This window comes from Oncorhynchus kisutch, linkage group LG15 (genome assembly GCF_002021735.2).
Source record: "Oncorhynchus kisutch isolate 150728-3 linkage group LG15, Okis_V2, whole genome shotgun sequence".
Classification (NCBI taxonomy): Eukaryota; Metazoa; Chordata; class Actinopteri; order Salmoniformes; family Salmonidae; genus Oncorhynchus; species Oncorhynchus kisutch.
The window spans coordinates 45343213-45359408 of record NC_034188.2 but is presented as its reverse complement, the minus strand read 5'-3'; the positions used below and the strand labels follow the sequence as shown (position 1 = coordinate 45359408).

Genomic DNA, 16196 nt, shown 5'->3' with positions numbered 1-16196 from the left:
AGGAAGGGCCAGATGTATGCAGAATGGTGTCGTCTGCGTAGAGGTGGATCAGAGAATATATCATTGATATATACAGAGAAAAGAGTTGGTCTGAGATTTGAACCCTGTGGCATCCCCATAGAGTCTGCCAGACCCAACTATAACATTTTCCGTCAAGATAGAACTGCCAAAGGGGGAGGAGTTGCAGTTTACTGCAGAGATAGCCTGCAAAGTAATGTCATACTTTCCAGGTCCATACCCAAACAGTTCGAACTACTAATTTTGAAAATGACTCTCTCCAGAAATAAGTCTCTCACTGTTGCCGCCTGCTACCGACCCCCCTCAGCTCCCAGCTGTGCCCTGGACACCATTTGTGAATTGATCGCCCCCCATCTAGCTTCAGAGTTTGTTCTGTTAGGTGACCTAAACTGGGATATGCTTAACACCCCGGCAGTCCTACAATCTAAGCTAGATGCCCTCAATCTCAACTGTTCAGGGAAGTCTGGAACCAATACACGCAGTCAGTATAAGCTAAGGCCAGCTTCTTCAGGCAGAAGTTTGCATCCTGTAGCTCCAACTCCAAAAAGTTCTGGGACACTGTGAAGTCCATGGAGAACAAGAGCACCTCCTCCCAGCTGCCCACTGCACTGAGGCTAGGTAACACGGTCACCACCGATAAATCCATGATTATCGAAAACTTCAACAAGCATTTCTCAACAGCTGGCCATGCCTTCCGCCTAGCTACTCCAACCCCGGCCAACAGCTCCGCCCCCCCCCCCCCCCCCCCCCGCAGCTACTCGCCCAAGCCTCTCCAGGTTCTCCTTTACCCAAATCCAGATAGCAGATGTTCTGAAAGAGCTGCAAAGCCTGGACCCGTACAAATCAGCTGGGCTTGACAATCTGGACCCTCTATTTCTGAAACTATCCGCCGCCATTGTCGCAACCCCTATTACCAGCCTGTTCAACCTCTCTTTCATATCGTCTGAGATCCCCAAGGATTGGAAAGCTGCCGCAGTCATCCCCCTCTTCAAAGGGGGAGACACCCTGGACCCAAACTGTTACAGACCTATATCCATCCTGCCCTGCCTATCTAAGGTCTTCGAAAGCCAAGTCAACAAACAGGTCACTGACCATCTCGAATCCCACCGTACTTTCTCAGCTGTGCAATCTGGTTTCCGAGCCGGTCACGGGTGCACATCAGCCACGCTCAAGGTACTAAACGATATCATAACCGCCATCGATAAAAGACAGTACTGTGCAGCCGTCTTCATCGACCTTGCCAAGGCTTTCGACTATGTCAATCACCATATTCTTAATGGCAGACTCAGTAGTCTCGGTTTTTCGGATGACTGCCTTGCCTAGTTCACCAATTACTTTGCAGACAGAGTTCAGTGTGTCAAATCGGAGGGCATGCTGTCCGGTCCTCTGGCAGTCTCTATGGGGGTGCCACAGGGTTCAATCCTCGGGCCGACTCTTTTCTCTGTATATATCAATGATGTTGCTCTTGCTGCGGGCGATTCCCTGATCCACCTCTACGCAGACGACACCATTCTATATACTTCCGGCCCGTCCTTGGACACTGTGCTATCTAACCTCCAAACGAGCTTCAATGCCATAGAGCACTCCTTCCGTGGCCTCCAACTGCTCTTAAACGCTAGTAAAACCAAATGCATGCTTTTCAACCGTTCGCTGCCTGCACCCGCACGCCTGACCAGCATCACCACCCTGGATGGTTCCGACCTTGAATATGTGGACATCTATAAGTAGCTAGGTGTCTGGCTAGACTGTAAACTCTCCTTCCAGACTCATATCAAACATCTCCAATCTAAAATCAAATCAAGAGTCGGCTTTCTATTCCGCAACAAAGCCTCCTTCACTCACGCCACCAAACTTACCCTAGTAAAACTGACTATTCTACCGATCCTCGACTTCGGCGATGTCATCTACAAAATTGCTTCCAACACTCTACTCAGCAAACTGGATGCAGTTTATCACAGTGCAATCTGTTTTGTCACTAAAGCACCTTATACCACCCACCACTGCGACTTGTATGCTCTAGTGGGCTGGCCCTCGCTACATATTAGTCGCCAGACCCACTGGCTCCAGGTCATCTACAAGTCCATGCTAGGTAAAGCTCCGCCTTATCTCAGTTCACTGGTCACGATGGCAACACCCATCCGTAGCACGCGCTCCAGCAGGTGTATCTCACTGATCATCCCTAAAGCCAACACTTCATTTGGCCGCCTTTCGTTCCAGTTCTCTGCTGCCTGTGACTGGAACGAATTGCAAGAATCGCTGAAGTTGGAGACTTTTATCTCCCTCACCAACTTCAAACATCTGCTATCTGAGCAGCTAACCGATCGTTGCAGCTGTACATAGTCTATCGGTAAATAGCCCACCAATTTTTACCTACCTCATCCCCATACTGTTTTTATTTATTTACCTTTCTGCTCTTTTGCACACCAATATCTCTACCTGTACATGACCATCTGATCATTTATCACTCCAGTGTTAATCTGCAAAATTGTAATTATTCGCCTACCTCCTCATGCCTTTTGCACACAATGTATATAGACTCCCCTTTTTTTCTACTGTGTTATTGACTTGTTAATTGTTTACTCCATGTGTAACTCTGTGTTGTCTGTTCACACTGCTATGCTTTATCTTGGCCAGGTCGCAGTTGCAAACTTGTTCTCAACTAGCCTACCTGGTTAAATAAAGGTGAAATAAAAACATTAATAAAAAGGATCCGAACAACAGGCCCTCCGATTTGACAAACTGAACTCTATCTGATAAGTAGTTGGTGAACCAGGCAGGGGCAGTTATTAGAGAAACCAAGGCTGTTGAGTCTGCCATAAGAGTGCGGTGATTGACAGAGTCGAAAACCTAGTCCAGGTCGATGAAGACGGCTGCACAGTACTGTCTTTTGTCGATGGCGGTTATGATATCGTTTAGGACCTTGAGAATGGCTCAGGTGCAGCCATGATCAGCTCGGAAACCAGATTGCATAGTGGAGAAGGTACGGTGGGATTCTAAATGGTCAGTGATCTGTTTGTTAACTTGGCTTTTGAAGATTTTAGAAAGGCAGGGCAGGATGGATATAGGTCTATAACAATTTGGGTCTAGAGTGTCTCCCCTTTGAAGAGGTGGATGACCGCGGCAGCTTTCCAATCTTTGGGGATCTCAGATGATACGAAAGAGAGGTTGAACAGGCTAATAATGGGGGTTGCAACAATTTCGGCTGATTTTAGAAAGAGACAGTCCAGATGATCTAGCCCAGTTGATTGGTAGGGATCCAGATTTTGCAGCAATTTCAGAACACCAGCTGTCTGGATTTGGTGAAGGAGAAGTGGAGGGGGCTTGGGCAAGTTGCTGCAGTGGATGCTGAGCTGTTGGCCGGGGTAGGGGTAGCCAGGTGGAAACCATGGCCAGCTGTAGAAAAATGTATTATTATTATTATCGATTATCATAGATTTATCGGTGGTGACAGTGTTTCCTAGCCTCAGTGCAGTGGTTAGCTGGGAGGAAGTGCTCTTATTCTCCATGGACTTGACAGTGTCCCAAAACTTTTTGGAATTAGTGCTAGAGGATGCAAATTTCTGTTTGAAAAAGCTAGCCTAGCTTTTCTAACTGACTGAGTATGTTGTTTCCTGACTTCTCTGAAAAGTTGCATATTGCGGGGGCTATTAATAATTGATGCTAATGCAGAACGCCACAGGATATTTTTGTGCTGGTCAAGGGCAGTCAAGTCTGGTTTGGGCTATATCTGTTCTTATTTCTACATTTTTTGAATGGGGCATGCATATTTAATTTAGCGAGGAAAGCAATTTTAAAGAGCATCCAGGCATCCTCTACTGACGGGATGAGGTCAATATCCTTCCAGGATACCCGGGCCAGGTCGATTAGAAAGGCCTGCTCGCTGAAGTGTTTTAGGGAGCGTTTGACAGTTATGTGGGGTGGTCGTTTGACCGTGGACCCATCACTCATCGCTGAGATCCTGGTTGAAGACAGCAGAGGTGTATTTAGAGGGCAAGTTGGTCAGGATGATATCTAAGAGGGTGCCCATGATTACGGATTTAGGATTGCATTTGGTAGGTTCCATGATAATTTCAGTGAGATTGAGGGCATTTAGCTTAGATTGTAGGATGGCCAGGGTGTTAAGCATATCCATCTTGTCGGAAGATTTTATACAGTGGGGAGAACAAGTATTTGATACACTGCCGATTTTGCAGGTTTTCCTACTTACAAAGCATGTAGAGGTCTGTCATTTTTATCATTGGTACACTTCAACTGTGCGAGACGGAATCTAAAACAAAAATCCAGAAAATCACATTGTATGGTTTTTCAGTAATTAATTTGCATTTTATTGCATGACATAAGTATTTGATACATCAGAAAAGCAGAACTTGGACTGATGGTAGGGGACGCCATGTGCGACTGACGTGTTTTCCGTTTGCTCCCATGGTATTCTTAAAGTTTATGTGAATTCTGCAGCAGAACCGTATTTATTTTCAAATATTAATTTGGTGATCCCTTTCCGTAAAAAACAAGACTACTTTGCTTCCGAATGTCAGCATGTCGACCAAACATAAGGCCAAAAGCATGACTTTGAGAAAACCCGGCCTACAAGACCCGCTCTCATCACCGCCCTCTCCTGAGCCTGAGGGCCCGGGGACGCACACTTTAACCGGGGGCGCGGCTTGGCCTGGCGGTGCTGAAATGAACATTCTCGAGGCCATCAAACTACTACGCTCTGAGATAGTTGAAATGAAAACACAGGTGGTTGCTACGATTGAGGCCAGAATACAGGAGGTTTCTGATACTTTAAAAGCAGATTTAACCATCCTGCGGAACAGGACTGTGCCAGCAATCACAATACTCAAAACAACAACTGCATCACACACTACAACGATTGCTGCACTGGAGACCTCCGCTACTAATGTCTCCGATTTAACTACATCCCTGGAGGCTGAAATTAAACGCCTAGCTGCGGATTTGAAAAGGGTGAAGGAGAGCTGTGAGTCTAGAGGGATTCTCTCGCCGCAATAATCTGAGACTTGTATCGGTCCCAGAGTCTGCGGAAATGCATCGCGCCACGGATTTCGTTTCAGGGCTGCTGAAGGATGTTCTTGCCTTAGATGAAAAGCCCCTGATTGATCGAGCCCACCGGTCGCTACGCCCAAAGCCCCGGGATGGGGAGAGGCCCCGTGACATAATTCTTCGAGTGCACTTTTTTCATGAGAAGATGGAGATCCTCCGACGAGCCCGCAATACCACTCTGAGCTTTCAAGGACAGAGCTTTTCCATCTACCAGGACTACTCCCCCACTGTTTCCAGGCAGCTCGCAGCTTTCGGACAGGCCAAACGAGTACTTCGGGACCATCCAAGTGTGAAGTATGGACTGCGATTCCCGGCCCGTTTATGGATATCTCATGAGGGTAAAGACTACACATTTGAATCTCCGGATGAGGCTATGGCTCACATTCAACGTCACAGCAAGAAGTCTTGAATATGCTCACAGTTCAGCAACTGTTGCTTGCGAACTGTGGATAGTAAGTAACCCACTTGTGGTACAATTATGCTTAGATATAACAGGCTAGTCTTGTATAGTTGGTGAACTATTCAGGCTTATTTGATGTGATCTAATGTTTTGATCATCTAGTGTGCGTGCCTTATCTCGCTCACCTATTTAGTTTGTTTACACATTGTCTCGGTGACTCAAAATATTTTTGGTTATTTGTTTACTGCATCCGTTTGCATTGACCCAGTAAACAGTAAATGTCTCCCGAGGCTACACGGTTTTTGGGGCCTCACTTTAATTTTAAAAGTTTTGAGCATAATTTATGCCCAGCAAACGTTCAACGTTGCGCACACGTAGTTTTTTGGTATTGGTTGTAAGCTGTCTCAGCTTCAACTAGACTACTATTATAATTACTATTATTTTTGATTGTCTTACTACGATTTCCTTACTTCAAATTAGATTTTTGGCTGAGAGCCTTTATACATTTTATTTATTTTCTCTCTCAATGTCTGTTATAAGACTGGGAATACAATTATATACATCTACAAGTGGTGCTTTTTTCATTCCGTTTGCACAAGGGATTCGCCTTTTTTTTATTTGAAAAAATACTGCTTGATCCACTAACAAAACGCGACTTTAAAGAGCGGGACTGTGGGTTTAGGTTTAAGACCGCACTCTCACAGACATACTGTGCGAAGAGAACATGTTCTATTTAGGCTTGTACCTCGTTTGGGGAGGTATTGTCTGGGATGGGGGGAGGGGGTGGGGGGGCAGGTTGAATTGTTCAGTTCTAATGTTGTCATTCTGTCTTTTTAGTTTTTTTATCTGGTTTTTTTCGGTACTTTTTCCAAACATTTACCACCGTACATTATTACTCTGAGACAAGTTTTTCTGGGGGTTTTGGGCGCTCATTTCTTTTCCATTCTATGCTCTAATGACAGGGTTGAATAACGGGAATGCCCAGAGGGGCCAAAATAATACGATCAAGTACATTTCTTGAAATACCAATACCAGTGTTGACACACTTAAAGGGTTTGAATGCAAATATTGCATTTCTACAAGAGACTCACTTGAGGACTGGTGAGCATTTTAGGATGCGTAAGGACTGGGTTGGTCAAGTGTTCCACTCAAACTTTCATAGTAAATCAAGAGGTGCTGCTATTCTGGTTGATAAAGCTACTCCCTTTGTAGCTTCTGAGGTTATTGCTGATCCTAAGGGACGATACGTCATAGTAACTGGTGAACTCTTTTCTACCCCTCTTGTTTTGGCTAGTGTTTATGCTCCCAATTGGGATGACACAAGTTTAATTTCTTCCTTTCTGTCTGCTATTCCCAATTTAGATTCTCATTTGTTGATTTTAGGGGGGGATTTCAACTGTAAAATGTCCCCAGTTCTTGACAAGTCCTCACAAACAAATACAGGCCCATCTAAATGTGCCCTACTTATTCAATCCTTTCTTCAGAAATATGCTATGTTTGAGGCCTGGCGTTTCCTACATCCTACAGATAGACGGTATTCCTTTTATTCTCATGTTCATCAAACATACTCCCAGATTGATTACTTATTTTTGGACAAAAAACTTCTGCCTAACCTTCGGCAGTGTACTTACGAGAGTATTGTTATCTCTGACCATTCAACATTAGTGCTTGAACTAGAGTTTCCCCAGCGACCTCCTATGTGTTATCAATGGCGTCTCAACCCCATTTTACTCTCAGATAAGGAGTTTGTCAATTTCATTTCTTCTGAAATCACCTTATTCCTAGAAACTAATTCAACACCAGGTATGCCCTGCTCTACCATATGGGAGTCTCTCAAAGCATACCTACGTGGCCAAATTATGTCTTATACAGCCAACCAAAACAGAGTTCGCTCCCAGCGACTTCGGGACCTGAGCGAGTCCATAGCCACACTGGATGAGAAGTATGCTTACGGATCCTTCCGCATAAAGAGCGCCAACTACTCCAATCTGAATTTGATGAGCTTTCTACCAGGCAAGCTGAACAGTTACTCTTGCGAGCTCGATACAAAGTCTATGAACAAGGCGACAAGGCCAGTAAACTCCTTGCGCATCAGATCCGTAAATCTGAGGCCTCACGTTTAATCCCACAAATAAGGACCCCGTCTGGTGCCACCACAGTTATACATAAAGAGATCAATGATCAATTATTTTTTAAATTACTCTGCGCTATACACCTCTGAATCCCCTCAAGACCCCTTGCTGATTGACTCCTTCTTTAATGGCTTGAATATGCCTTCAATTGATACAGACTCCAATGACTGTCTAGAAGAAGAATTTACGCTTGAGGAGATTGCAACAGCAGTGTCCGCAATGAAAAGTGGTAAATCACCGGGTCCGGACGGTTTTCCAACCAAATTTTACAGGACGTTTTCTGGTCTGCTTTGCCCATTCTTGTCTCGACTATTTGCAGAGTGCCTCAATACTTCAAAGCTACCGCCTAGTCTTTATCAGGCTTCGATTTCATTACTACTAAAGAAAAACAAAGACCCCCTGGAATGTGGATCCTATCACCCAATCTCGCTTTTAAACTGTGATTACAAAATCCTAGCTAAGCTTTTAGCCATCCGTATGGAAGGCTTGCTGCTTGCTGCACCACCACTCTGACCAGACTGGCTTTGTGAGAAATAGGCATTTATTTTTCAATATTAGGCGCCTTATGAATGTACTCCCCAGCGTCGGAGGACCCGGAGGTGGTGGTCTCACTTGATGCCGAAAAAGCGTTTGACCGCGTTGAGTGGGATTACCTAACAGCTGCCCTTTTATAGATTTGGCTTTGGCCCCAAATTCATTGCGTGGATAAAGATTCTTTATTTTTCCCCCATGGATTCGGTACGGACTAATAACTTGTCCTCTGACTATTTTCCCTTGCACCGCGGATCCAGACAGGGTTGCCCACTCTCCCCCTTGTTGTTTGCTTTGGCAATCGAGCCTCTCGCCATTGCACTACGCTCTAATGATGCCATTCAAGGCATAATCAGGGCGGGCTGGGAGCAGAAAGTCTCGCTATATGCTGACAACCTCCTTTTGTTTATCTCCAACCCCGATACCTCATTGCCACGTGCCCTATCTGTTCTTAAAAAGTTTGGATCAATCTCAGGGTACAAGCTGAATCTAGGCAAGAGTGAGCTTTTTCTGGTAAACAAGGTTGCTTTAAAGTGCTCTTTTACAAGTTCTCAGTTTAGGATTGTCCGGGATCAATTCACTTACTTGGGAGTAAAAGTGACAAGGAAATATTCAAATTTGTTTCAGGAAAACGTTGTTGCTCTAGCAGACAGATTGAAACAATCTTTTACTTTGTGGAATTCGCTACCCCTTTCTCTTATCGGAAGGATTAATGTCATTAAAATGAATGTGTTGCCCAAATTTCTATATTTATTTCAATGTTTACCCATTTTTATTCCAAAATCTTTTTTTATTTCACTGGATCAAACATTCATGCATTTTATTTGGGATGGCAAGGTACCACGGATTGGTAGAAAACATTTACAGAAGCCTAGGTCATTGGGGGGTTTAGCTCTACCAAATATTCAGACATACTACTGGGCTGCAAATTTCAGAGCCGTTCTGTACTGGCTGCAGACTGATCCTACTGGCCCTAGACCACTCTGGGTCCAGATGGAGTCTGAATCGTGTAAACCTGCAGCACTTTCCTCTGTGCTGTGCTCGTCTCTCCCAGTGTCCCTAGGCAAAAGGTGTGTCAACCCAATTGTAAAGCAGTCTCTTAAAATGTGGAATCAGTTCCGTTTAGCCTTTAGCCTCCGAGGCTTTTCTCTATCAGGCCCAATCAATCTGAACATTTTATTTCCTCCATCTTTGAATGATGGGGCTTTTGGCATTTGGCACTCACTAGGCCTCTCCTCGCCAGCGCAATTATTCTTTGATGATACATTTGCCTCTTTTTCTCAGCTGCAGGAAAAGTTCAATCTCCCCCAATCCCACTTTTTCCGCTATCTCCAGACTAGAAACTTTGTCAGGGCTAACACACCTGGATTTCCCAACAGGCCTGCGAATACAGCTATAGAGAGCATCTTGGAGCTGAACAAGCTTCCTAGGGGCGCAATTTCAGATGTATATGCATTCATTCATGACTTACAGAACCCTTCTTTGGTGCCTTTAAAGACTCGATGGGAAAAGGATTTGGGGGAGGAACTTGGGGAAGACGCCTGGGAATCTGTGCTGCACAGAGTGCACTCGTCCTCTTTTAGCACTAGACACAGCCTCATTCAATTCAAGGTGGTTCACCGTATCCACTGGTCGGGGGCCAAACTTGGAAGAATATTCTCAGATTTTGATCCTACCTGTGTCAGATGTAAAGTGGAACCAGCCACACTGTTGCATATGTTTTGGGGCTGTCATAAACTGTCAGGTTTCTGGGAATTAATATTTAAATGTTTCTCTGATATATATGACATTGTTATAGATCCGTCTCCCCTTACAGCCCTTTTTGGAGTACTGCCCATGGGTACCCCCCTATCAAGAATCCAGTCGGACACTGTTGCTTATACAACTCTTTTAGCTAGACGGCTAATACTACAGAACTGGAAGATGGCAGCTCCCCCATCTTATAAATATTGGGTGAGGGATGTGTTGTGCTCTCTGAAACTAGAAAAAATTCAATTCAATTCACGTGGGAACCCCAAACTGTTTGATGAGGCTTGGGCTCCATTCCGGTCTTACTTTAAACAGTCCATCCTCTGATGGCATTCCAATTAATATATGGTAGGATGTGAGTACAGTGGAGGTAAACCTAGGCATTGAGTGACGATGGGAGAGGTTTTGTCTACTGGCACCAGATAAGCCAGGTGAGGTCACCACATGTGTGGGTGTTGGAACAAAAGGACTATCTAAGGCATATTGGGTGGGGCTATTGGCTCTACAGTGAAATAAAACAATCACGAACCAAAACAGCAATAGTTGAGGCATATTGACATTAGGGAGATGCATGTGTAGCCAAGTGATCATAGGGTCCAATGAGTAGCACTAGATGAGTCAGGGAGCCAAATTCCGTTGTCGCTGCTACGCTAGGCGAGCTGGAGACAATGCGATTCAGATAGCTAGTGGACCGGGGCTAGCAGATGGGCATCCGGCGATGTTGCAACGGAAGAGCCTGTTGAGACCACCTTGGACGGCTACGTCAGCAGACCAGTCGTGATGGATCGGCGGGGCTCCGTGTTGGCAGTAAAGAGTCCAGGCCAATTGGCAAAAGAGGTATTGTAGCCCAAGAATTGCCTGGTGGACCTCTTTGGCTAGCTGGGAGATGGGCCTAGCTTGAGGCTTGCTCCAGGCTAACTGGTGCTTGCTTCGGGACGGAGACGTTAGCCAGGAGTAGCCACTCGGATAGCAGCTAGCTAGCTGCGATGATCCGGTGTAAAGGTTCAGAGCTTGCGGTAGTTATCCATAGATGTGGTAGAGAAAAAGCTGTCTGATATGCTCTGGGTGTGATGTTGTGTGGGAGCTGTCTGTGATTTAACCAGCATGGCTACCACAGCATTCTGCAGCTTTACGCCATCCTATCTGGTTTGCGCTTAGTGGGACTCTCATTTTGTTTTTCAACAGGACAATGACCCAAAACACAACTCCAGGTTGTTTAAGGGCCATTTGACCAAGAAGGAGAGTGATGGAGTGCTGCATCAGATGACCTGGCCTTTTTTCTTTGTCATTACAGTGTGTTGTGTTTAGACTGATGGGGAAAAAAACAATTTAATATGTTTTAGAATAAGGCTTCAACCTAACAACATGTGGAAAACGTTAACGAGTCCAAAGTACATTTTCCTTCATTATTTTACCATAACCCTACCACCCTTCCCCTATTTGGAGTAAACTAATGAACAACAACACTTAGGCTTCTACTTCCAGCTTATACATACTATATTCATTTTAAGAACACAATCTATTTTACAATAGGTATCTTTTGTTTGTTTTTACTCCTATCCTTCCGTTTCCCTCAACCCCTCCCATCTATTTCTGAAGACCATCCAGTTTGATTTATATTTGCCATATATTTTAACTGTTCTTTTTCACAAAGTTCTGAACCTACACTACCGGTCAAAAGTTTTAGGACACCTACTTTTTGTAGAGTTGTGAAGACAATAGTGAAGACATCAAAACTATTAAATAACACATATGGAATCATGTAGTAACCAACAACAGGCTATCTTAGGCCAATACCAAAATAAATGATCTATTGATTCTGTATCCCCACAACAAAATCTGCAGAGCTTTCAGGGTATTGAAATTGTAGCCAACTCTGCAATGCTTGTTTGAAAAAGAGATACAGTGGAGAGAACAAGTATTTGATACACTGCCGATTTTGCAGCTTTTCCTACTTACAAAGCATATAGAGGTCTGTAATTTTTTAATATAGGTACACTTCAACGTTGAGAGTCAGAATCTAAAACAAAAATCCAGAAAATCACATTGTATGATTTTTAAGTCATTCATTTGCATTTTATTGCATGACATAAGTATTTGATCACCTACCAACCAGGAAGAATTCCGGCTCTCACAGACCTGTTAGTTTTTCTTTAAGAAGCCCTCCTGTTCTCCCCTCATTACCTGTATTAACTGCACCTGTTTGAACTCGTTACCTGTATAAAAGACACCTGTCCACACACTCAATCAAACAGACTCCAACCTCTCCACAATGGCCAAGACCAGAGAGCTGTGTAAGGACATCAGGGAAAAATTGTAGACCTGAACAAGGCTGGGATGGGCTACAGGACAATAGGCAAGCGGCTTGGTGAGAAGGCAACAACTGTTGGCGCAATTATTAGAAAATGGAAGAGGTTCAATATGACGGTCAATCACCCTCGGTCTGGGGCTCCATGCAAGATCTCACCTCGTGGGACATCAATGATCATGAGGAAGGTGAGGGATCAGCCCAGAACTACACGGCAGGACCTGGTCAATGACCTGAAGAGAGCTGGGACCACAGTCTCAAAGAAAACCATTAGTAACACACTACGCCGTCATGGATTAAAATCCTGCAGCGCACGCAAGGCCCCCCTGCTCAAGCCAGCGCATGTCCAGGCCCATCTGAAGTTTGCCAATGACCATCTGGATGATCCAGAGGAGGAATGGGAGAAGGTCATGTGGTCTGATGAGACAAAAATAGAGCTTTTTGGTCTAAACTCCACTCGCCGTGTTTGGAGGAAGAAGAAAGATGAGTACAACCCCAAGAACACCATCCCAACCGTGAAGCATGGAGGTGGAAACATCATTCTTTGGGGATGCTTTTCTGCAAAGGGGACAGGATGCTTGCACCGTAATGAGGGGAGGATGGATGGGGCCATGTATCGCGAGATCTTGGCCAACAACCTCCTTCCCTCAGTAAGAGCATTGAAGATGGGTCGTGGCTGGGTCTTCCAGCATGACAACGACCCGAAACACACAGCCAGGGCAACTAAGGAGTGGCTCCGTAAGAAGCATATCAAGGTCCTGGAGTGGCCTAGCCAGTCTCCAGACCTGAACCCAATAGAAAATCTTTGGAAGGAGCTGAAAGTCCCTATTGCCCAGCGACAGCCCCGAAACCTGAAGGATCTGGAGAAGGTCTGTATGGAGGAGTGAGCCAAAATCCCTGCTGCAGTGTGTGCAAACCTGGTCAAGAACTACAGGAAACGTAGGATCTCTGTAATTGCAAACAAAGGTTTCTGTACCAAATATTAAGTTCTGCTTTTCTGATGTATGAAATACTTATGTCATGCAATAAAATGCTAAGTAATTACTTAAAAATCATACAATGTGATTTTCTGGATTTTTGCTTTAGAGTCTGTCTCTCACAGTTGAAGTGTTCATATGTTTAAAAAAAGTACAGACCTCTACATGTTTTGTAAGTAGGAAAACCTGCAAAATCTGCAGTGTATCAAATACTTGTTCTCCCCACTGTATACTTTGAAAAAAGTATAATTTTCAATTCATAGAAAATGAGATATGGATATCTGCACAAAGTCAAAAAGACAGTAGATTACTGAGCTTTTCTTAGTAATCTACTTGAGAACCATTTATGGATCAAGTAAAACTTTTGAATAAGTGAAGATTTTAGAGAGATGTTTAGTGCTTTTATATTTAATAATCTCAACCCACCCTATTCATTATATTAGATAGGCAGATAAATCGAGAAAAAAAAATGTGCTCATAATTTTTAAATAATTTTTTATTTTGTATTTTCATTTAACTTGGCAAGTCAGTTAAGAACACATTTTTATTTACAAAGACGGCCTACCAGGAAACAGTGGGTTAATTGCCTTGTCCAGGGGCAGAATTACACATTTTAGAAATGTATCATCAGGAGTAGGTAGCACCTTAAGTAAGTGAGTAAACTGAGATATGACTAAGGAGTTAATCAGGGCAATTTTTCCTTGAATAGACGGGTATTTACCTCTCCGTGGTTGCAGGATCTTGTCTATTTTTACAAGTTTTCTATTCAAATGCATTGTGGAGAGCTCATTTATATATCTTGTGATTTGAATACCACGTATGTCTACTTCACCGTCAGGCCATGTTATAGGTAAACTGCAGGGTAATGTAAAAGTAGAATTCTTAAAATATCCAATACGTAATATTGTACACTTATCATAATTGGGTTTTAGTCCAGAAAAGTTATCTAGATTTTCAATGAGATGTAGCTTGCAGACTTAATATAAAACGTGAGATTTTGGCATACAAGGCACCTTTGTTTTTAAGCTTTGAATTTCTAATCCTCTAATGTTGTTATTTGGTCTAATTTTAATAGCTAGCATTTCGATGGCCATGACGAATAGTTATGGTGACAGCGGACACCCTTGTTTAACTCCTCTTGACAATTCAATACTCTCTGAGAAGTAACCGCTATTTACTATTTTACACCTGGGGTTGCTATACATGACTTTTGCCCATTTTATAAGAGAGTCACCAAAATTGAAAAAAATCCAGGCATTTATGAATAAAATCCATTCTTACTTTATCAAAGGCCTTTTCAAAATCCACTATAAATACCAGGCTTGGCTTCTTAGATGTTTCATGATGTTGTATTACTTCTAGAAGCTGTCGTATATTTATCTCCAATGTATCGTCCATGTAAAAAACCTGTCTGATCAGGATGAACAATATCTGGTAAACCTTTTCAATTCTGAGTGCTATGCATTTTTTACATTACAACATTGAAGTGTAAGAGGCCTCCTATTTTTAAGACTGGATCTATACATTTGCCATCTGGGTCTTGTTATAATAATAGTGAAATCAGACCTTCCTGCTAAGTACCTGACAGACTAACATTTCATAGGAGTAGTTAAAACAACCTAACAATGGAGCTTTGAGTATATAAAAAAAATGCTTGATAGACCTCTACTGGTATGCCAGCAAACCTTGGGTTTTTTCCAGATTGAAGGAATTTAATTAGCCTCAAAAGTTTTTCCTCTGTAATTTGGCCTTCGCACTGACTTTTCTGTACATTTGTTATTTTTTATTATTATTTGGAAAGAATTCCTTACAGCAGTGGTTCCCAAACTTCTTATTTATGAGAAAACTGACAAACAATTTATCACAAAAACTTAACTTAGGGCCCTACTCAGTAATTTTGACACAGTCAGCTTGCACCTGTAAATAACTTTAATTAATAGGAAATTGTGTGTTTATTGTAGAAGAAAGGATCTAGCTTTTTAGGAGCTTTTATTAAGACCTGAATTCAAATACAAATATTTTCTAATACTCTGGGCTTGATTGAGCCTGCCTGGTACAATGTAACCTATAGAATAGTCAAAAAGGTGAAATATGTTATTTTTGTGTTTTCTCTTGTCTACTTGTGCCATATTCCCATATGGCACAAGTAGACAAGAGAAAACACAAAAATAACATATTCCCATATGGCACAAGTAGACAAGAGAAAACACAAAAATACTTCAAATGGTATGGAACGTGTGGAACGTAGGTCTGCTCTTCTCCACTTCTGAAACCAAATGGTGCAAACATGGGCCCTAACTTTAATGTCTTCTCTTCTATAGGTGGCTTGTGATAATGGTCGTTGCTGGACAGGCCGTAATGGGGGTAAGTGAGTGGTTTCTACCAACATTCTTTGAAATATCTCATAGGTTTACATTAATTTTGGCCTGAGTGATAAAATGTGACTGACCGGCTTGATTCGGTCTCAATGTTGCAAAATTTGAAATGGTGATTTTTACATTGAATAAAAGTAGAGACTGAGTTGGAAAATGGTATATCATACAATACAGCTGTGGAACAATGGGAAAGTAATTATGCTTTGAAAGTTGATAAAATTGTAACTTCACTTTTGAGAAAATGGCTCTTGAATGTTTTGGTAAACCTACTGGAGAGCTCTTCTTTGTCTACACCCATTCAGCTTCATTCACATCCTCTTACGCCTTAGCCCATCTCTTTAAGGATTCACATGTGAGGCAATGTACTTACAACCAAACATTTCAAGACTAAAGGCTGGTTTATACTACAGGTGTATTCGTAAATTTAATCTGGAGTGCCAGATTGCGCCCTGGGCGTTCGTAAACTCAGACCATTGTCAGGTTGTCCATTTGTAAAATTTCAGAGCACACACACTAGATGCTCTGGCCAAGGAGTAGGGTAGATCAGAGCGTTCTGACCTAATAACACCAGTCATGCTCCCAAGCTAACTGGTAACGTTGGCTAGCTTGCTAGCTACTTCCAGACACATGAGAGAACAGCTCACA

General features: G+C 43.1%; 1 protein-coding gene across 4 annotated transcripts in view; it reads left to right on the top strand.

Moving 5' to 3' along the window:
• The window catches only part of col4a4 (collagen, type IV, alpha 4), a 161886-nt gene that overhangs the window by 16624 nt on the left and 129066 nt on the right, over nucleotides 1–16196 (top strand). For all 4 annotated transcript variants that reach the window (XM_020503910.2, XM_031790323.1, XM_020503913.2 and 1 more), the window contains exon 3: nucleotides 15498–15540. In XM_020503910.2, the coding sequence (XP_020359499.1) occupies nucleotides 15498–15540 (43 nt within the window). The remainder of the gene's footprint in view (nucleotides 1–15497; nucleotides 15541–16196) is intronic.